Source organism: Populus euphratica, unplaced genomic scaffold (genome assembly GCF_000495115.2).
Source record: "Populus euphratica unplaced genomic scaffold, PopEup_1.0 scaffold31.1, whole genome shotgun sequence".
Taxonomy (NCBI): domain Eukaryota; kingdom Viridiplantae; phylum Streptophyta; class Magnoliopsida; order Malpighiales; family Salicaceae; genus Populus; species Populus euphratica.
The window spans coordinates 2234591-2257712 of record NW_011499850.1 but is presented as its reverse complement, the minus strand read 5'-3'; the positions used below and the strand labels follow the sequence as shown (position 1 = coordinate 2257712).

General features: G+C 33.1%; 2 protein-coding genes across 2 annotated transcripts; one reads left to right on the top strand and one right to left on the bottom strand.

The window, feature by feature from the left end:
• Positions 1-3877: 3877 nt before the first annotated feature.
• On the top strand, positions 3878-7902 carry LOC105121096 (uncharacterized). Its single transcript, XM_011019603.1, has 3 exons — positions 3878-6745; positions 6836-7031; positions 7529-7902. The coding sequence occupies exons 1-2, from the start codon at positions 4720-4722 to the stop codon at positions 6982-6984; spliced, it is 2175 nt and encodes a 724-aa protein (XP_011017905.1). The 5' UTR covers positions 3878-4719; the 3' UTR covers positions 6985-7031; positions 7529-7902.
• A 5026-nt stretch (positions 7903-12928) lies between these two features.
• On the bottom strand, positions 12929-21385 carry LOC105121095 (protein S-acyltransferase 24-like). The gene is made up of 13 exons (XM_011019602.1): positions 20833-21385; positions 20164-20304; positions 18356-18468; positions 17880-17959; positions 17545-17708; positions 16403-16541; positions 16199-16298; positions 15339-15396; positions 15058-15135; positions 14840-14938; positions 14390-14468; positions 14130-14278; positions 12929-13639 (listed from the first exon to the last, which is right to left on the bottom strand). Exons 1-13 carry the CDS (start codon positions 21118-21120, stop codon positions 13211-13213), a joined length of 1917 nt encoding a protein of 638 aa, XP_011017904.1. The 5' UTR covers positions 21121-21385; the 3' UTR covers positions 12929-13210.
• Positions 21386-23122: the final 1737 nt, after the last annotated feature.

Sequence of the window (23122 nt, the reverse complement as noted above, 5' to 3'; positions counted from 1 at the left end):
AGATATAAAATAAACAAAAACAAATAAAAAAAAGGACTTCACTATTTATACAAAATATTTAAGTATTGTTATTTGTTCCATGCATGTGATGAAATAATTGAAATAAGAATTAAAAACTCAAATATTGTATCATATCAAATTAATTGATCATCATATTTATTATTAAATTAAAAAAATAGATCTATATGGTTTGTTTAATTAAAAAAATAGATCTATATGATTTGTTTAACTTAACGGATCAAGGGTGAACTAGTTGTCCAATTCAAATAATAATAAAAAATATTTCATATCCTTGTTGTTTTAATTTTTATCTAACTCTAACTTAAATATAATATAACAAATTTTTGAAAAATTAAGTCATAAAAAGCACTGAAAAGTAAAAATTAAAAGATAATAATATGTTGTATTGACATAGATTACCAAGAAAAATTTATGATCCGAGTAATAAACACTACCATAAAAGAGTTAACTTGGTTAGACAATATATTTCTTTATTTTTCTTTACTTTTTTCTAGTTGGAGTTTATTGAGTCCTAATTAGTCTGGAGTTTATTGAGTCCTAATTGGTCCCTAGATAGATTAAAATTAGAATTACATTGAAAATTTATAAAAAAAAGTTAAAAATAAAATTTAAAAAATATTCAATATTATATTAATTTTAATTAATCTAAATTAACCTATAAAATTTATAACTTGAGATATAAACATAATCTCAATCAAATGATATATTTGGGCAACATGTCCTTTTCTCTTATTATTCTTCCTAGGTCTTAATGGGGTCACATGGAATTTAAGGAGTTATAAAAAAAACAAATTGGAACCAAACAAAAATAAAGACTTAAATCTATGACTAAAAATCTTAAATTTAAACCTCAATTTTTTTAAAAAATAAATGGATAAAGGTTTTGTTATATGTTTTTGACGCGTGTTTCTCGACTTGTTGGTGCCGGGATTATTCATTTTCAATTGTGGAGGGATGTAGAAGGAAATTAACTTGAAATTTCAACACCTCCATACACCGACCAGTCCTCGCCTTGTTCAATGGAGGAGCGGTGAGTCGTGTTTGTTTGCTACCCTCAAAACCAAGAAATTACGAAGAAACCGAAGGGAATAAAGAAGGGTCAAGGAGTTGACGAGCGGTGACGCGTGCTTGTTTTGTCACGCCTCCTCCATTCGTTTCTAGACACGGAATCCGGAGCTGCGATAAACTTCTTCTTTTTTTAATTAAAATGTATTTATTTTTTATTTTAAGTTATCTATTTAGTATTTTTAATTTTTTTAGTATTTTAATATCAAAAATAAATTTTAAAAAGTAAAAAAATTATTTTAATATATTTTAAATAAAAAATAATTTTCGCAATTCTCCCAAACACTATATAAAAAAAAAATGGGTGCTCGCTTTTGCTCAAGGGAAAGGGAAATTCCAATTTCTTGCTTTGCGAAAACAAAAAACGACTGTCTTGCTTCACAAGGCTTCTGCTGTTGCCGGTTTTATCGTTGCAAATTGTTAGTGTTATGATATTCTTTAAAAGTATTTTAAAAAATATATATTTAGATATTTTTTTATTTATTCTCATTATATTAAAAACATTAAAAAACTAATTTAATATTTTCTTAAAACAAATACATTTTAAAAAATAACTAAAAACAAAAATTATGATTAGTAAAAATAATTTATAAATTAGTTGAGCCAGAAAAATAACAAAAATAACATAGCTTGATTGTTACGTTTTTTTAGCAACACAAATAATAGTAAAACTGTAAAAACAATTTATAAAGGTTGCGTACTGAAATAAATTGTAAAAGTTATATTGTTAGGTATAGCGTAAACTTTATATATATAAAAATTATTGAAACTATTTTTTTAAATGATTGTGTCATTTTTTTTAACAACGCAACTAATTAAATTTAATACCATTATTAGGAATAACATAAGTAATTAAGGTTATTATATATATATATATATATATAAATATTCTTACATAGTGCTTAACACAACTAATTTTTTTGCATTTAATAATTATTTACTAGAGTATTATGTCTTTTCAGATGATAACAGAAACTTTTATCTCATAATATAAGGAGAGTATAGAGAAGAAAAGACTCATAAATAATTTTTTTGGGCTATTTTCAAATATTATTTTAAAATAATTTTTTGGCTGAGGTGTTTTATAAACTATTTTGGTGAAGGTGTTTGTTTTTTTTTTTAAAAAAAAAGAACTCTTCTTTTCTTCTTCTTTGTTCCGTGATTGGCGGTCGTTTATTTAGGTACCACGGAGACCTTGTCTTGCTTTGGATTGCATGAGAGGGACGCACGTGAGAGAAAGAGGAAGACAAGAGGTGGAGCAGCGTGTCGTCCACTCATGGTTTTTGCCGCAATAATAACCAAAAAGGCAATGCATATTGTACACATGGTGTGACGAGGAAAGGCCTCATTAAATTCCTTTTTCTTTTTTTAATTATTATTATTAGCAGAAACCCTTTTCTTTTGATAGAAAAGAACATATAATAAAAGAAAAGAATTTACAGAGATCATGTGGAGAGTCAGAGCTTACATAACTTGTAGATTTTTCTTTTAAAGGGATTAAAAAAAGAAAAAAAAAGGTTTTGCAAAATATTTTTAATTAATTATAATAGCTTTCAGTAAAACATTGTTAATAATATTCATACATCATGTATCCAATATCATTAAAAACAAGGTACTCATTTGAGATAATAATTATTTATATATTTAGAGTTTGTTTGATAATATGGTTATGATTGTTTTTTAAAATATTTTTTTTTAGAAATATATATATCAAAATATTATTTTTTTAATTTTTTAAAATTATTTTTAAAATTAGCGTAACCAAAGGATCTAAAAACACTAAAAAATATTAATTTAAAATAAAAAATTAAAACAATTTAATTTTTTTTAAAAATACTTTTAAACACAAAAAAAATAGAGCTTAGTTGTTGAGTGCTTTGAAAATCTTTGTTTTTTTTTAATTTATTTATAACCATGATCTTATTTTGCAATGATGATTATATAATTGTATATGATCTAATAAAAGGTATGATTAGGGAAGGGATAAAATTAGATAGAAATATTTTTTTAATAAAATAAATATAAAAAAATAAAATTTATGATCCTATAAAAAATGATAAGAATGTTATTAGATATCTTTTAAGTTACATAAAATATTTCTTGATAAGATACAACTATTTTTTTATAAAAAAAATATATATCTAAATATAAAAAAATATTTTTTTATCTCATGACGTGTACAAATAATAAAAAAAATCAATTACAAGTGAAATTACCCTGTCCACTCCCATTTAAATAACTAACAATCCCATCCTTTGTAACTGAAAGACAACTAATAATAATCGTATGCCAGCAAAAGTCACTTGCTTTGAAATCGAGGCCTCTTATTTAATGACTTTATTTAGCATTTAAGATTTTATTTAAGATGTCCCTATTTATTTGATTAATTAATTAATTAAGCTATCGGATTTCACATGGTTGAAATCGTGGTCTGCTATTGAATGACCTTACTTAGCATGTAAGATTTTATTTAAGATGTTCCTAATTAATTATTAATTATTAATTAAGCTAAAGGATTTAGATTCAAGAAAAAGACAAGCCATTTTTACGTGGCAACTAGTCAAATCAAATCTTTGCCCTTCACTTCTCATCAAACGTCCCCAAGATACTTGGAATTTACGTAATCATGGGCCTTACCATTTTTTTGTGTATACGTATATAAGCCACAATATATATATATATATATATATATATAAAACATCGAAAGCTTCAAAATATTAGAAAGAAAATAAAAATGCGTGAGACAAAAAAAATGTTTTATCAGCTTTTTTTTTTTTTTGTGGCGTTTATGTTAAGCTTGTGAAAATCTTACACATTATAAAAGTACAAGAATTTGGTCGGTTTTCTTTCCATTTTTCGTTTTTTAATCACAAGCGTACGAGCTATCGTGTTCCTTCGGCTTCAACCTTCTCTTTGCATTTTCCTGAGAAAAGGAAAAAAAAAATCTCCATTACAAGCCTTCTCATTTCAAGAATTCATTTCCCAGATAAGTCTTAATTTCTTTTTGTTCAAGCAAAGTATCAAGTTGCAATCTTTAGCTGAAAGAAGGTTTCTTTTCTTTTTAAAATTTTGTTTTGCATCTCTCTGAATTGGGATTTGTTTGTTCCCTGGAGGAGAAAGAATTTGTCCTGATTTGGAGGGATAGACAAAGTTTATTACTTTTCCTTTCGTGTTGTCTGGTTTCTGGTTTTGAAGTCATTGTGTGCTTAAAAAGAGAAGAGCCTGTTTCAAGGGAGAAATTTAGATTTTTGAAGTTTTTTTTTTTGTGGGAATTGGCAGCATTTTGGAGGAAAAGTTTGAATTTGGTTTGTGGGGTCTTCTGTATTAGAGCTTGGTTTTGATTTGCCTCTGTCTGTGGTCTGTTGTATGTTAGTATATTCTTGATTTGAGTTGTGAAGATCTGTTTACCTAATGCTTTTGAAGTTCTAGCCTATCTTGTTCCTGCAATTTTAAAGCTTTTACACAGAAGTGGTTGTTGGGTTTCAGTTATTTATCTTGTAGTTGAGTTCGGTTGTTAGTTTGTGAACTGTTTGATTAGATTGTTGTGGATTTTGAGGTTTTAGCTTGGATAATCATAATATAGTTAGTTGATATTGAGTTGTAGTTCTTCTATTTTGGATTGTCGGATTCCCAATGGCGAAGGAGAACGGAAAGAATAAGAAACAGGTAGGAAGACAATCAAGTGAGAATGATATGAAGCAACCTAAGGTTGGGAATAATAGCCCTAAGGCGCTGGATAAGGACACTGCAGTCTTCATTTCCATGTCACAAGAATTGAAGGAGGAAGGGAACAAGTTGTTTCAGAAGAGAGACCATGAAGGAGCCATGTTGAAGTACGAAAAGGCCATCAAGTTGCTTCCGAGGAATCATATAGATGTATCCTATCTTCGGAGTAATATGGCCGCATGTTATATGCAGATGGGTCTGAGAAAATACCCCAGTGCAATTCATGAGTGTAATTTGTCGTTAGAGGTCACACCAAAGTATAGTAAGGCACTGTTGAAGAGAGCAAGGTGTTATGAGGCTTTGAATAGGCTGGATTTGGCTATGAGAGATGTCAGTACGGTTTTGAAAATGGAGCCAAATAATTTCATGGCATCAGAGATTTCAGAGAGGGTGAAAAAGACAATTGAGCAGAAGGGGCTAAGGGTGAACGATACAGTAATTGAACTGCCTCCAGAATATGTTGAACCCCCTGTTGCTTCATCTAGACTAGCGAAACAGAAGACAAAGAAGAAGAAGGGCAAAAAAGTGGAGGAAAAGAAGACTGCAGGTGAAACTGAGCAAAAGATGGTTGGGGATGAAGTTGAGGGACAGAATGCTGGGAAAGAAATTGAATACAGTAGAGTTGATAGCCAACTCGAGGGGAAGAAAGCCGAGGATAAGGTGGTGGTGGAGGAAAAACTGAAGAGGAAAACGGAAGAACCTAAGAAGTCCGTAAAATTGGTTTTTGGGGAGGACATAAGATGGGCTCAGTTGCCTATTAATTGCAACCTCCTGCAACTTAGGGAAGTTATTGCTGATCGGTTTCCAGGCTTAGAAGAGATTCTTATCAAATACAGGGACCATGAAGGTGATTTGGTTACAATAACCTCTGATGAAGAATTAAGGCTGGTAGAAGCATCAGCAGAAACCCAGGTTTCTATCAAGCTGTATCTGGTCGAAGCCAATCCTAAGAAAGACCCATCCTTTGATAGACTTACGCTGGAGGAGGTGCACAAACTGGATATCAAACAAAAGCTTGCCACTGAGAATGGGAACAAGGAAAATGGCAAGCTGTCTGAAAACAGATCATGTTGCTTTGATGAATGGATAGTAGAGTTTGCTAAGCTGTTCAAGAAACATGTGGGGTTCGATTCTGATTCTTATTTGGGTCTTCATGAACTCGGTATGAAGGTGTATTCAGATGCTATGGAGGAAACAGTTACCAGTGAAGAAGCGCAAGACCTTTTCAACACAGCAGCAAGCAAGTTTCAAGAGATGGCAGCTTTGGCACTGTTCAACTGGGGAAACATTCACATGTCCAGGGCAAGGAAGACGCTCGGCTTCACTGAAGAAGCTTCAAGAGAATCAATACTTAAAGAGATTAGAAAGTCATATGATTGGGCGCAAAAAGAATATATAAAAGCTGGGAAGAGATATGAAGAAGCACTAAGAATCAAACCAGACTTCTATGAAGGTCTTCTAGCTCAAGCGCAGCAGCAGTTTGAACGGGCAAAACTTTCCTGGTACTATGCAATTGGAAACAATGTTAACTTGGAAACATGGCCTTCTGAAGAGGTTGTCCAACTTTATAACATGGCTGAGGACAACATGGAAAAGGGCATGGTAATGTGGGAAGAATTTGAGGCTCAACACCTGAACATTTCCAGCATAGCGAAGGTTGAATCCCAGTCTCAGAAAACTGGGTCAGACAAGCTATTTAAAGATGTGTTCTCAGAAGATGCTACTGAGCAGGCTAGGAACATGAGGTCCCAGATTAACCTCCTTTGGGGCACCATACTATATGAGCGGTCAATTATGGAATTCAAATTAGGCCTACCAGTCTGGCAAGAATGCTTGGAAGTTGCAATAGAGAAGTTTCATCTTGCTGGAGCATCCCCCACAGATATAGCTGTTATGATAAAGAATCATGTTTCAAACGATAATGCACTGGAAGGTATAACTTTTGATTACTTATTAGAAATTTTGTTTAAGAATCATCTCTGAGATGCTAACAAATATATCTGCTTAAAATTCACCATTGCAGGTTTAGGATTTAGAATTGACGAGATAGTACAGGCATGGAAGGAGATGCATGAAGCTAAGAGGTGGCGGGATGGGGTTCCCACATTCCGGCTAGAACCATTACTTCGACGTCGTGTTTCCGATATTTATCATGCCTTGGAGATTTTATGAGTTGCATCCATCAAAACTTTACTATGAATAGATGACTTCTTGCTTAGGTATGTACATGCATGCCAAAAACACTCTCGTTAATCAAGTTCTTTTGCATAAGATGGAAAAATCTCTGTGATACCTTGGCTGCCAGCTACCATATGTTATGTGCAAATTTCATATAGCAGCTGCTGTCTAATAATTGATAGAGTGACCTTTTCTCCGTTTTTAAATCTCTGCTTGCAACCACTTCACAAGCAGCTCTATGCGGTCACTGCTTTAATTTGTTAAATAGTTCGATCTCAGGAAGGGACAATATCCTTTGACTTGATGAAAATGGCTTTCAAGAATTCAATGTGATTTCTTGTTTGGGATTTTAGTGTTATGCACTCTTGTCAGACCAGCGATAGGCTTTGCGTTATCTCTGCCACTTCTGATTAGTGCATGCTTACCTCTTACCACTCACCAGTTCATATTTCAGTCTCCTTAATTGATTTGTTTCTTTCGTTTATCCAGAGTCTAGATGCCTTTTTGCTCAAGATAACCATTGTTGCATGTTCTGCAGGTATCTTCTCCTTAAAATGCAGTTTCAGCCATGTATTTTTAGAAACATCAGAGGTGTAGCTGCTGTAGTAATGGGATTGTATTGCATGATAATAGCAGAAACAGATTCTTCCATTTGTTTACACTGACGGGGATAAGATGAAGCTGCTAAGGTTTCCCTTTTTGTTAATTTCTGCCTCCACTCAATTGCCTCCCCACTTTTTAGACTGACAGTCAACAGGAGATGGTATATGTTATTCATTTATCAAGTATTCAGCAATTATACATTGTTTGTTTGCCGCTATGATTTATAATCTTGAATTTTGTGTTCTTTGTAAATGTACAGTCATGCTAGTTAGGTTTCAAGGAAACAAGTGTGCTTCTCTACTGGATTGAGTCCAGTGTCTCGTCTTACAAACTTTTGAAAGAAAATCGGTCTTGTTTTTTTCTTTTGATAGAAAATCTTTCTTTACTTCATACGCCAGAAACCATATCTTGGCAGATTGCAGCATATGCATTTGTGTAGCATATGACATCTTTGTAGAATTGAAGTTGGGTTCGCAGCTCCCATCATTTGCCCTACACAACATATGGGTCCCTTTAAAATTGATTGTTAAGTTATTAATAGTGTAACATGTAAGCAAAAGTTGGACCTCAGATTATTTTAATCCATCAAATACTCTCATCGGCTGAGCTCGGTGGAAACCACAGGACAGCAGTAACTAGGTAAAAAAGATTATACAGGTTCCAGTACAGTGATATCTTAAGAATGGAAGATGGTGTCTTATTTAGATGAAATATTAGATAAGCCCGGTTTTGCATGGGCACCTACTCATGTAAACTGGGTGGAACCCCATATCAAGTAATGAATATAGATTCACTCACACCCCACTTTGTGGAGTGAACTCATAGACATTGTGTCACGAAAATGGCAGGTGAGCCAAGCTCATGCAATGCTTTCTCGCCGCGTTGCAATAATTCTAGTCTTACAGGCCCTTCGACATGCCTCTTTGGTGACCCGCCAGAGGTAAGGTCAGGCGAGACTGTTAACCCCGACAAGAGATTTCAATGGGGTTAAATATCAATATGAAGTACAGTATGGCTCACACCTCTGCGATAAGAACCTGAAAGTTTTAAGCGCTGAGGATGTGTTTTTGCGCCAGATGATACTGATAGAAAGGCCTCATAATAAAGAATGAGTGCAATGCGTAAACAAAAGATATCTCCACATGCATGATGCATTGATGAAGTCGTCCTGTGCCATCAGGATAAAATATTTGAAGTGGACAAGGGATAGAAATGCACACCCTTTGAGAAAGGGTGTTTTTGTGGTTTTTAACTTGTTTTTTAATGACATTAATTAATTTTAATGATTTGATATTTTATATATATACAAAACATTATTTTAGAAAGAAATATAATCACTCAGCGACAGAAAACACTCACCGTTGAATGGGCGTCAACCCAGAAACAAGACCAGATTCCTACCGAACCATATAAACACAAAGGAAATTACACTAGAAAAAAAGAGTTGCCAAGAATCCTTCCAAGATCAGCTATATGATTTCCAGCATGGCTAATTAATTCCGACCTGCGCACTGCAAGATGGAATTTCCATTGCAGGGCAGATAGTAGTTGTTCGCACCCAAATAAACAACTATATACAGAATCATTCAGCACCAAGCCATATTTACATGGAACTTTGGCTCTCTGAAACGCCAGTGCCCATCACCACACTGAACATTTCCTGTTTCTTGCCAGCCCCACTTTATAGAACTGAACTGTACAAAATGCTATCAGGCTGATAGCAGTCTATTTACGTTGTGTTATGCATCCAGTCTCTCACTATTCTGGCCTAAAGCTAACAAGATTAGGGAGTTGACTGAAGCTTCTTAATTTCAGATGCCGTCACCTTGCAGGATTCCAAAGATACTGAGCATAAATCTTCAAAGGCTTCAAATAGCGCAATCCATCAATGATTATGAGAGAATTTGAAACATTCAATGATACCAATTCTGTCAACCCCGTGGTCACAAGGCAGATCGTGAACATGTGTCAGCTAAAAATCAAAGTTTGTCATCCTAGATCAGTCCTGGAGCTCTTAATTTTGTCAATTTAGTGCAAATAACAAGAAACATTGTACAATTGGCCTTGAACACTTTTGTCACATAATCCTAACATAATAAAGGGATAATTACATAAAGCCTACTAAAGGGAGGGTCACCAGACAAGCCAATTTGGGTTTGCTTTTCTAGAGTTTCCAACTAGCAAACATTTTTTCAGAACATTTTTATGAAAAGAAATGTAAGCCAAATGTAATTGGGATCCCAATTTAAATTCCTCAATTAGATTGACAATGCCATAAGAATCACTGAGTGAATCTTCCGAATCCAACTGAAAGGAGAAAAGATATAGAAAGAAAGAAAGAATGGAACCGGGGAAACAAAGACAGTTGATGTAGAAATGTCCCAGTTCTCTTGCATATATATGAACCTTCTCTCAGTAGCTTCACGCATTACCAACCATGCCATAAAACTATTTCAAATATAGCCATGGTTCACAATAGGTTCCAAGCATGGAATCTTCATATAAATAAAAGTGAAGCTTATGTTTCTTTTGACAAAGTGGTGGACAACTAAAGTACACGAACCAGTATAAACATATCATACACGGGACGGGAGCAGCGTTTTCAGCTGTATTCTCAATTCAAGACCAAATCAAACCAAGGACAGTTTGTTTTTATGTCATCAACAACTAGCTGAATTCTGCATGTGCGTTCTTATTTAACACCTTTTTATTAGCTAATCCTAATGTTACTGCTGTTAGTTGTATTCCATTGTTAAGCCTTCAAGCTGCAAATGTCTCTGGTCGAAGCTAACATGTTGATTCTTCTGCACGTAACGTGAACAGAAATTGAATTAACAACCCTGTTGAGGAATTCTAAAAAACATATCTTACAGGGGAACGTGGGAATTGTATAAGTTTGGAATTCATTTTAGAATTAAAATATAATGTAAGGACCAAAATTAAGTTTACGATGTTTTTAAAATTACTGAAGAAAAATTAAAAAATCAATTCAGTATATTTTTTTAAAACAAAAAACACTCTAGCTGTATCACAAAACACATATTAAACAGAGTTATAAATAAAAGAAAAATTGAAGATAAAATATTCTGAAAAATATTCTCATACCACTTAAGATGTTTTTATGAATTCAAGTTCCAAAAATTTCCATGTATTAAATGGGTGGATCTAATTAGTAAAATTTCATAAATTCAATTGTTAAAGTTTTAACAATGAATTCACCAGCTGAAATTTTCTACAATTAGATTTACTATAAAGATTTTTCTTTGGCTGTATGAGATATTCGAAACAGATGTTAACTACTAATAAGTTATTTGACATTGAGGTTGAAATTATATTTGAAAGTGTTTTAAAAATATGTGGCTTGAAAAATATTAAAATGATTTTTTTTACTATTTTTTAAATAATTTTAATGTAATAATATAAAAAATTAAAAAAAACTATTTTAATATATTTTTAAATAAAATTTACTTTTAGCCACAGTACCAAACATATATAAAATTGAACAAATTAGATTTAAAGTCAATCCATCAAAGCTATTAATGGGCTTGGAAACAATGTTTTTTCCTTTCTATTTTTTTATTTTTTTTATTTTAAGGAAATAGTCAAATAGATGATAATGAAAGTCATGTTAAAGATTCATTTCCAAAGGATTTATTTTAAACAGTTTCATTATTATTTCAGAAACAAACATAGACAACTCCATGAAAGCTCACCAATGCTTGTATAAAAAGGAACTCCCATTAATTATGAGGCAAGTGGATTCAATGCCTATGATAAGATATTAATTACACGCAATCATTGTTTATGATAAAGATTCAAAGAGATATATCTAATTTTGATATATAAAGTTATTTGAAAATCTATTTATCTTTTAATTGTAGCGTTCTTCTTTAATAAAAATAAAGAGATGGATCTAATCTTTATATATAAAAATTGATTTAAAAAAATGCTTTTTTTTTTGTTTTATAAATGTTTCTTCCATGAGATATAAAGCATTACCCCTCGTTTAGAATGGATTTTGGCTTGGATGGTGATATAATGGTGAGTTTAATTTTGCAAAATTTAATTTACAACTATGTTTGTTTTTTGAAAAGTAATTTTTTAAAAATTATTTTTTAAATTTTTTTATATTTATTTGCCATTAAAAAAGTTGGTTGACAAAAAACGCTTTCCAATCAAAGAAAAATTTGATTTGGTTTTCAGAAAAGTGTTTTCATGAAAAATTTAGGTGAAAAATATTTTCTGGAAGTTGTGAAAAAATTAGAAATATCATATTATTTGCTGATTATATTAAATTTGGTCCTTAAACTTTTGATTGCTATATATATTTTGTTTTAAATATTTATTATTCAATTTCATCTCTTAAAATTTAATTTTTATATTAAATTTGGTGCTTATTTTTATAATTGTTATTTTTTTTCTTATTATTTTTTTATTAAAAATTTTTATTTATCAAATTTGATCCTCATTCTTTTGAATATTACTTATTTTATTTGAAATAATTTATGAAATGTTAATATTATTATTTTAATTTATTCATTTTTTAATTTTTTTTATATTTGATTTCTATTATTTTAATTATTATTTATTTTATTTAAAATAATTTATAAAATTATATATTTTTAAAAATTTCATTTTCATCAACTTTTTAATTTGTAAGATCTATTTCTCATTATTTTAATAAACTTGAAAAAAATAAAACATTAATAAATTATTTTTTAGCTTATTTTTCATGATATAACCAAATACTAGAAAGTGTTTTTCAACTTATTTTTCATTATACTACCAAATATTAAAAAATAATTCACTTTTCTATAATTTACTTTAAAAAAAAATTACTTTTCAATAAATAAACAAGACTTAAAATATCACTTTTAAATATTAAAAAAATTCACTTAAAAAAATTAATTTTCAATAAATAAACAAGAACTAAAATACCACTCCGCCGTTAACCACAATCCACCTCTCTTGCGGATGCTGATTTCTTTGTTGAATAAACCTGCACCAAATTTGAAGTACGAAATACGAACAATCAGCAAGAAGTTAAAGAGTACATGCTTGCAACTCCCACTTCTAAATTATTCTTCTAAAGAGTGTATTTGACAAGCTTAACTCAAGTTACCAAGAACAGTTTTGAGTATATTGTTTGGAAAAAGATGATCTGCATTCTCATCTTAGTCACTGCTTGACAATCAACACGAGGCCAACGAAGCAGAACAAAATTCAATGGCTAGTAGCACATGCAACACTGCAGCTTTGCAGATAGGGAAACCCCCAAAAAGCTATAAATCATGAAATTGGATGCCATTCTGGAGAATGCAGATCCTGCCATATAAACTTGGAAAAGGGATTTGTATAATTGTAAGAAATAACGATGCGAGAAGACGACAGCAAGTTACATGGTAAGGTACAAGAAGCAATGGTGCTCTCTGTAGTAGTGTACCCACATATAAATCTGATATTCACTAACAGCTGCTACAAACATTGAAGAGGGTAAATCTGTACAAAAATTGAGCACCTTTAGGGGCAAAAAAGAGCAGCAATCAATCAAATAACAAAAGCTCAATCCCATGGGTTTATGATACAAAACATATCAATTTCAGCTTGTATCACAGTATCATGCAGCTGCAACAGTTCGGGCACTGCTTCTTCCAAGACCAAGACCACCCAAACCCAAGGGTGCGGTGTCCGATTTAGACCTCCCTTGGTGATCGTGGCTGCAGTGGGAAGAATGAACATGATCATGATGGATTTTACTTTCCGAATTCACATTGATGGAAACATGGCCATTGCCATTCATGTTATGAGAATGAGCATCCCCATTTTGCAGGTTTGAATTCCTTGACATGTGCATCATTCCAATCTCCTCAGAATGTGGGGAATCTTCAAAATACTCCACATCTTCATTGTAACCATTGATCAAGAAATCTGAACAATTCTTTTTACAACCATGATCAAATGGGTTTCTGAAGCGACCCCCTGGGCCCCTGAGATAGCTATAACGCAGTGCATTTGCCATTTCATTGGTAGTTATATTACGAGATATCTGTCACAGGAGAAGAAATGATTCAGCTAAAGGTGTTAAAAATGACAGCATGAATCACCTTCAGAGTTCAATGGCAAAGCACAGCTTGTCAACACATGGAACATTCATCACAAAAGAAGTTGGAAAACAAAATGCTATTTTAATTATACATCATTTGATATCCTCTTCAAGTGTATATCTCATTTAATACGTGCTATCCTACCTAATACACTCCCTTAGTATAAAATAGTAAATTACATGTACTCCAGCATAACTTTTTTTCTTCAGACACAGCACACAGTAACAGCGAGAAACTGCACTTAACAGTACATATGCAGTCCATATGGTTACCGGTATGCAACTCTAAAGTGCATCACAATAGCATATCATGTGAAAATATAAGCATGCAACTCAAGCTTATGAGTTCAATTACTCTAACAGCTGCTACAGAACAAATCACCCAAGACAAACAGTCAGATATTCAGCACTAGCAGATGTTTACAGGACTCACCTGAGAAGCTTGTACAACAGTTAATACTGCCACGCCAAAGAAGAGGAAGAAATCCATAATCAGAAATGATATAGCACCAATATGATGAGATACAGCATGGTTTATCCATGCTCCCAGAGTAGAGGGAGCCAAAGGATCAGTCAAAACTCCTGCATACCGCGAATCATTCTCAATCAGAAACTTCCCCACCCCACCAAAAAAAAATAAGCAAAAATATGCTCAGAAATGGCTAGAATCTGAAAGGCTAATCAGTCACATACTTGTGAGAGTCACTCCACCAGTTATCAACATTGCTGAAACTTCTAGAACAAGAAATGCAAAGAATTCCCATTTGTTTTTCTGCATCAGACACAAATATGCCACATTCTTTTATAGTACAGTTGAAAAATATCTACAATATGGATCTTCAGTGCAGGTTAAACCATGTAAATTAAATGCCAAGGTCCCCCTAAGGAAAGCTCAGGTCGTGTTCATATGTAATAAACTAAATGCAAGTATCAAGCCATTATTTTTATGCCTACCAGTCAGACATGCATTCCAAACAGTCAAAGATCAATTTATCTGGCTGAATGTTATCAAACTAATTACCAGGGCAATCAACTGAGATCTGTTTCATGAATGTTTGACATTAACCATACATTCTCCTTGTTGATAAAATACGAAGTGGAAGTGTGAGTTGAAAGAAAAGACATCAAACAGTATTTACGCACCTTGCCAATGCAATTAGATACCCAAGGGCAATGATGATCAAATTGTTCAACACATCGATCACATGTGGAACAGTGCTTTGCACGAAGAGGTCTGACAATCTGATTATTATTTGAAATTGGATTAATTAACAAAATTTCACTAAACCGAGCATCAATCAGAGAAAGCTAGATGAATTGCTCATCAAGCAAGATCCATATAGGCTGCCAAAAATCAGTACCTTGCATGTCGCACAGAGCTGAGACCAATTCCCAGTAAGCAAAGCAGGATTATTTATCTCAATCTTCAAAAGTGGCTCCTAGAATAAAAAGCCAAATATAAATACAGAAGTGATCAGCAAATATACAGGGCCTGTGTTTTTGTTTAGAAAAAGAAAGATAGAAAGAAAACTCTGCACGACTTCAATAAAATAACTGGCTAGAAAACTATCTTTCTACATGCCAAAGAACCATGAATAGTAATAAATATAAGCATGATTAATCTAAAGGGGATGAAACATACATCATCTTTCATATTTTGTGGATCGTGCACATTCATTCTAATGTAACCCGGATCCTTCCTGCCAAGAGGTAATCCAAAGAAGAAAGTGAAATATCAATTCGGATTGCTATGTTCAAGTTTGGTGTTACATCATAATTTTGTGTAATTCACATTGTAACATGAACAAAAAAAAACACGTATGGATGCATGTAATCAATTGGAGATGTGATGTGCAATAAGATAAGCAATAATTATGTATAAAGAAACATGCTGAAAGGTGAGCTGAAGGTGATCATAATATCTTGGGAACATGATGCAAAAGTAATTTATGTTTTTCTCACCAAACATGGGTGTCTTTATGAGACAACACATGAAGACGCCACAACAGCCAACAGAAGAAGGTCTGCTAAACTCAAAAGGATCAATGTACATTGGAACACTGTGACCATAAATTTCCAATAGTGTGCATCTGTTTCACAATGCTGCTCCGAATAAACAAACTAAAGGCATTTCATGATTGATTGAGGTCAGAACAGCCACATCTAGACATGCAAAGAATTTTTTCCATGTTGCTTATAATTTATACAGTGCATTTAAATTGCTTCACAAACAGTGGTCCTACTGTATCTCAACTATATCAAATTGCTCACTCCACAAATATCTGAATTTGAGGATTGCAGGAATGCATTCCCCCCTGAGCAATATAATGGAAGCCTCAAATGCATAGAGGATCTACATTCTTCCTTAACATATTTCTCTATTTTTATTAATGATTTTCTTTAGCAACAGAAAACGATAAGGAATACAAAACATAGGCAACAGTTCTAGCATGAATTTATTCAGCTATACAACACATAGCTAGAATGCACAATAGAGCATACCTGCTACACCTATAAAACATAACTAGTCCAGCTGTGACTAGGAAAACAGCCAACCAGGCAAGAAGGCCAAAGCCAGCTGTTAACTTTGGCAGATTTGAAGCTGTACCGAAAGTTATTAAATTAAAAATGTAAGACAAGGACATGGTAGTGTAGTTTTGATGATAGGAGTAAAATAAATTGTAACAAAGAGATAATGGAAGATACCCAAGATGACAGAGTGAACATAGGTCACGAGGAGAAGTAATATTATGAAACATAACACAGGTGCTAGCCCCAACTTTGAGAGGCGTCCCAGTCGACTGTTCCCATCACACTGTTTGTCAAGCAACCTTCTAGCGTTTCCCTGCAGACTAAGATTTATTAGAAAATATAACTTGAAGACAAAACTTCAGAGCCTTTCAAATGACAACAGAGAACTAAGAAACTTGGAAAAGTAAACAGAAAACTCATCAAAAAATTTAAAATTCTTAGGAAAAGTAAGAATTCAAACAAAAACAGAACACTAAGCCACACTTGGAAGGAAATTGAAAAATAAATGGGAGAAAAGGCATAGGCTATGTATATCAGGTCTTGTCATATTCAGGTAGATCAGGTTTCCAGGTAATCATCTATACACAGAAAGATCCTCCCACAGTTCTCATTCATCAACTGAGAACTAATGATTCTATCTAAATCTTAGCTGGCTTGCAAATAGCTATTGCCAATTCATGAGAGAAGGTCTATTGCATGTCTGCACTGAGATAGTATTGTCACCACTATGGAGGTACCTACAAGGAAATACTAGAGTCCACAAATAGACTTTCAGATGAGATTAAATATCTTTATCGAAATGGAAGGGTTTCTGTCAAAAAGGATATCACAATTATAGAGGCAAATCAAGCCTCGATTACCTAGAACCACACATCATTAGTAAACTATATTTCACAATAGGGAGGATGACCTTTGCCTATATGAGAGCCAAAGAAGTGAATGAGGGTAGATCCAGAAAGAATAAAAGTCTTTGAAATAGAACACTTCATTAAATGGACACAACACAACATAGAAAACCAACAAGATTAGAATACAAGCTTCCATTCACTGTGGAATCCTACCATTACATTGTCCTTGCCACATCCGCAAGTTCCCAGGGTGCCTCTTGAAACAGTTCTAGCATAAACTTCTTTTATTGTTATCCTTCTTAATCATTGCAATATTATTTTACTTCTGTCTCTAAGACATTATTTCAATGGTGAATCACTAACCACAAAAGGCATTTGAGCTTCACATAACATATAGAAAAAACAATAAATCCCTTAAAAAGTAACATCACTAACCAATTTAAATTATTTTTATTATGGAACACATACAAGGAAAAAAGCAACTTGTTGATGATTCTTGTCAGAAGCAAGCTGTGCCGGTGTAAGGCCAGTGTTATCAGTCACCATCAAGTCTTCCTTCTTGCCAGCCTGTACTAACACTGTGCATGCCTCCAAGTTACCCCTAATAGCAGCCCAATGGAGAGGAGTGCAACCTGATGTATAAATGAAAAATAGCAAGGGAATAGACACACTTATCCATACAGGTTAAGGCATGTACATTTCATCTAAGACACACTTATCCATACAGGTTAACGCATGTACATTTCATCTATTTCTTTCTATATTGACAAAACAGAAGTTCAACATTTGGGAAGCTGATTTACCCTCTCTATCCTGGCGTCCTCTATAAGAATCCAGAAATAATAGAAGGCGTATACAATCAGGAAAACCTTTATAAGCAGCCCTAAAATAATCCAAGAAAGAAACAGATTAGAAAAAAAAATCAAAACACCACCAATAGCTGATAGAAAAGAAAATATGGTAAGAAGTACTTGGTAAAGGAGCTACTTGATACAGAAAAATAATGACCAACAAAGGAATTGATAATGGCTTAACATTTAATATGGAAGCTAAATTGTTGATTTTAAGCAAGTGTGACCCCCTGAGATATTTGTCAACAAAACCAAAAGCATGGACAGGTGATATTATTATATAAAGGCTATGAAAGCTGTTATGTCATTGTGAGCAAACCGCAATGGCATATACCAAGCAAGAAAACGTTGAAATATATTAGGGAAAAAAGTTTCAAGTAAACAATAATCTCTTCAATAATAAAAGGGAAGGGGAAGTCCTCATATACCAGTGCAAAGGGCTTCTTCCATCAACATCAGGAACATCAGGGTCAGCATTCCATTTTGAGACAATGTGATAGAGAAAAGCCGTCTGACCATATTGAGCTGCAACATGAGTTGTCTGCATTGATGTCAAATTAACAACCAGCAGATTGTTATCCTCAGATTTCACAGCTAAGTTCTAATTAGAGCAACTAATAACTGGCTATTTCAGGACAGTAATGCAAAGCACAGCATCTAGAAACCTTCCATTTACGCATCTAACATGATTCAAACAGTCCAAGTTATTGCATAGAAATAGTTATCAGTTATCTTGGGAAGGCATCTCCACAACTAAAGGAGGGCACTGCAAAAGTGTGATTGCCAATATCTTGATAGCACAAATTAAAGGGAATATTTAAAAAGTTAACAAGCAGCCAGAGCTTATAGCTAGAGATAGAATCAACAAGTTCACTGGACCCCTAAATATTCAAGATTTAAAAAAGCAGGGGCAGAAAATAGTATCATTGCACTTCTTAAGTTCAAGTTCTGATCAATTCAACAATCAAACAGAAGAAGCTGAAACCCTGTCTAACAGATCCCAGACAATAGATTGCCAAAGAATTGCTCCTTAAATATGAAAAATTCATCCCATTTTAAATGTATTTTCTCTTGATATATTTGGAAGTTTTCCTTCACTCAAAGAATCTATTAAATGGATGAAGTTACCAACAATCAAATGGTGAGTCCAAAAGCTGGCTTGTAATGCTGAGCTCGGAAGCTTTACTAAAGCAATAAGCTTCCTTCAAGAGAAATTATGCAAACTTCACCATTTTGCAGCACATGGACTTCACCATTTTGCAGCACATGGTCCATTTTCTATGCATGACCAATGTTTTGGATCCTGTTTACAGGTGAGAGACGGTCCTCTCATCCATGTTACAGAATCTCTCAATATAAATTAGATGAGCACAGCCACCTACTCTGGTTATACTGTGTTCAAGCAGAAACAGGCTATCAAAGTTGTGCATGTTTGATGCATGACCTCTTGCACACTGGATATAGAATCTCTTGAAGAAGTATAAAAGAGAACAAAGAAAGAGCAAGCCAAGGGATCTGAAAACTTAGTTCAATCCATATCTTCGGTTAAAGTAAAAACAAATTGACCAAAGAGTATTAGACTTCCCTACTTATTACCAAATCCATGACCCAATCAGAGGGGGAAAAGATCAATATTATTCACCAAAAAATAAAAAAGGAGCACACCTTGAAGGGGAAGTGAAGAGCTCCTCAAATTATCCTACATTATATCAATTTTGCATAAAATAACCACACCAAACTCCAGCCCTCTTGGTCGCTAGCCCAAGTCTTCTATTGTTACAACAGAAGTTCATCCTCACAAATTTATTTCAAGAAAAAAAACCCAACACTAGGGTGGAAAACAACACGACCAATAAGCAGTTTTCATGATTACGGATGTAAACAATCACTGTGACATTATTTAACACTATCAATTAACAAGAAAATAATTTGCACAGAAGCCACAAATGCGTCCCAAAGTTTTCAGATATTCATTATTTTTGTATATGTTCATCCTTAATGATAAACTGCTGAGGGATAAAACAACAGGCACACATGCATTACTGAATTTCCATACCCTAATGACACGTGAACAAAGCTGGCGCATTTATGACTAGGTAAGTGCTAGAGGTGCCAAGTTAAAAACAGGTAATAATTTCACAGCACATATATCACTTCAAACCACAATTATAAAACAGCTCTTATCTCTCCCTTAAATGAAGCAAATGCATATTTACACAACAAAGATGGCCCTAACCTGATAGCCATACATATCAGCAGCATTTACCCTCGCACCCTCTTGCAGTAACAGCTCAGCAACTTGAATTGCACCCCGAACTGCAGTCCAATGCAATGCTGTCTGCCTTGTATGATCTGTCGCATTTACATCCCCACCATGCTGGCAAAAAGAAAAGGATCCCAAATTAGTCATCATCCTATATCATCAACTCCAAATTACCATCAATATCATCCATTGAACTCTCTTTGATCAATACAAACAGACTAAATGACAGTCACTTTAACACAATATCAACTTTCCAGGATCAAAATCATCACTTTTTACCCGCCAAAATAACATTAAAGGAACTAACAAACAAACCAAAACCAACTATTACCTCGCTTCATTAATGCATCAAACCCTAACCAAACAAATTGCACTTCATTCAAACTAAAAGACACGAACTTTACTACAAAATCCAACTCCCCAACTCAAAATCATCACTTTTTATCAAGAAATGAACTAACAAAAAAAAAACTTAAACACCTCAATAAACTCTTCAATACATCAAATCTGACCCACCAACCAGGCTAATCAAAAAAAAAAAAAACAAGCAAAGGAAACAACCCATTTAAAAAGCAGAAAAATAAAAACGAACCAATTCAAGAAACCAATCAAAAAACCAAAAAAAAAGAGAGAGAGACAAACCTCAATAATATACTGAGCAGCAGCAGAGCGATTATTCAAAGCAGCCCACTGTAAAGCATAATAACCAAGGCTATCAGGTATAGAAACAGAACAACCTTCACTCTCCACCAATCTATGAAGGTTCTCTATATCTCCATAAGCAGCTGCTGTGTAAACATCATTTCTCAAACTCTCTTCTCCAACAACAGCAACCCCATTGTTAGTGTTGCCTCCATTGAGAGCTGCTGATTCTCGATCGTTGGATTGGACCACCGCATCTTCCTCCACTATCTCAATCTCCGATGACATCTTTGGAGATGTGAATTTGTTGATTGATTTGACGATTTGCTTTCTAAGTTTTTTAGCTAAAAAAGTTTAGGGTTATTGGGTTACATGGCCTTCCTTGTTGACTGGGAGAGACATCAGGATGGTATTGTAGTTGCCTAATAGAGAGGGAGGAAACCAAAGGGTTAACGCCAGCCAGTTTGCCTATGATTATCTTCCTTCTTCCTCTATAGACATTTTCTCTCTTTTTTTCCCCTTGATAATTCATTTGTTTCTTTGAATATTTTTATCCTTTTTTTATTTTTATTTTTATTTTTTTTTCATTTTTGCGTGATAACAATGCAAGGGTCCATGGTCAAATGGATCAGCCAATATGGTACTTGTTAAACTCGTCTTAATTTGTGGAATTTAAATAAAATAAAATAAAATAAAAAATATTGACTCGTTAGAATATCTATATGGTCAGGTTGACCTTACTAAAACTCGGTAGGGTCAACTCTTACAAAATAAAAAATATAATGTTATTTTAATAAAAATAATTAATTCATGTTGATTTGATAATCCTCAAATTAATATAATGACTGAATAACTTAGATTTTTCTTTATATTAATATCATGATCGAGATTAACAACTGTCAACAATTCATTGGACACATTAATTTTATGATTTTATTATTAATAGATTAGTGAATGTAAACATGCGAAAAGTGGCATCAATCGTGGTTATCGTCTTCATTGTTGTTATCGCTGTGATTCGCTTTTTTAGTCTTGTAAATATTGGAATTGTTAAACTTTGATGTGCTGATTAATTTTCACTAAAATACAGTGATGGTGATTTGAGGAATTTAAAATAGATTGTTCTAAAAAATGGTTATTTTGGTTTATTATCACTTTTTAAAGTAAATATTGGTGAAATAATACATTATAAAAAAATTAATAAAATCATATAATTTGTAAATTTAGAAAATATAACATTTATAACTTGTTGGTATTTAAAATAGCAACTTTTACAAAAAAAAAAATGAAAAGGACAAAAAAGGAATTGAAAAAAAAAACTCGAAGATACATCGAAACTCTATAATATGTATGATCTGTTCAATTCATTATTGTTAATCTTTTTTATAATATTGATAATATTGTAATTAAAACTTTAGTATATATTAGAAGTTTTATTTTTCTTTCTCCCCCATCTCTTTTCTTTGCTATCCATTTTGTATATTTATTTTAGAAGTTACTATTTTAAATAGCAGCAAGTTATAAATATTATATTTCTCAATATATATATATTGCTATCTTTTGCATCTTATGTTGTTCTTTCTGCATTTTTAACTTATTGTGTTAATTTAAAAATAAAAAAACAAATCGGAATAGAACTTGAGGAAGGAGGAGACCTTATTTTTTCATTCTTAGAATGGAATCAATCCTACCATTCTCACCTACTCCGTCGAGAAAAATCCAAACACCTCGCCCTGTAAATTTCCACGCAGAAGGATGGGAGGTTCCTCCTCCATTATCCAAGAAATAAAACGTTAAATCTCCTTCACGACAGGGGAAATCAATCTTTTTTTGTTCCCTTTCAAGATCATAGGAAGAGGTGTGCATGAGTTGCATACATAGATCTCTAACTTATTTCAAGATCACTGGAGGAGGTCTTGATGTTATGAAGATCATCGATTGTGACTTCTGGATCAAAAATTAGGTTATTCTTGCAGTAACATCGATTCTTCATGCTGTTCACCTTTTTTTTTAAAAAAACAACATCATTAATAATATTAATAATCTCATGTCTAGCTCAGTGGTTATTGGTGCAACTCTTCTTCTTCCAAACTTCGATTCGAGTCCCAATAAAAATATCACTGAAGAGCTGTTTCTTTTATGTCTCTATTGGATCCTCTCTGTGTGGTATGTCTGTCACCCTCGCGATGCCTTACCTATTTACTGGGTTTGCAGGATGTTCAGTGAGCTGTGAGATTAGTCGTGGTACACGCAAGCTAGCCCGGACACCCATATTAATAAAAAAAAAATC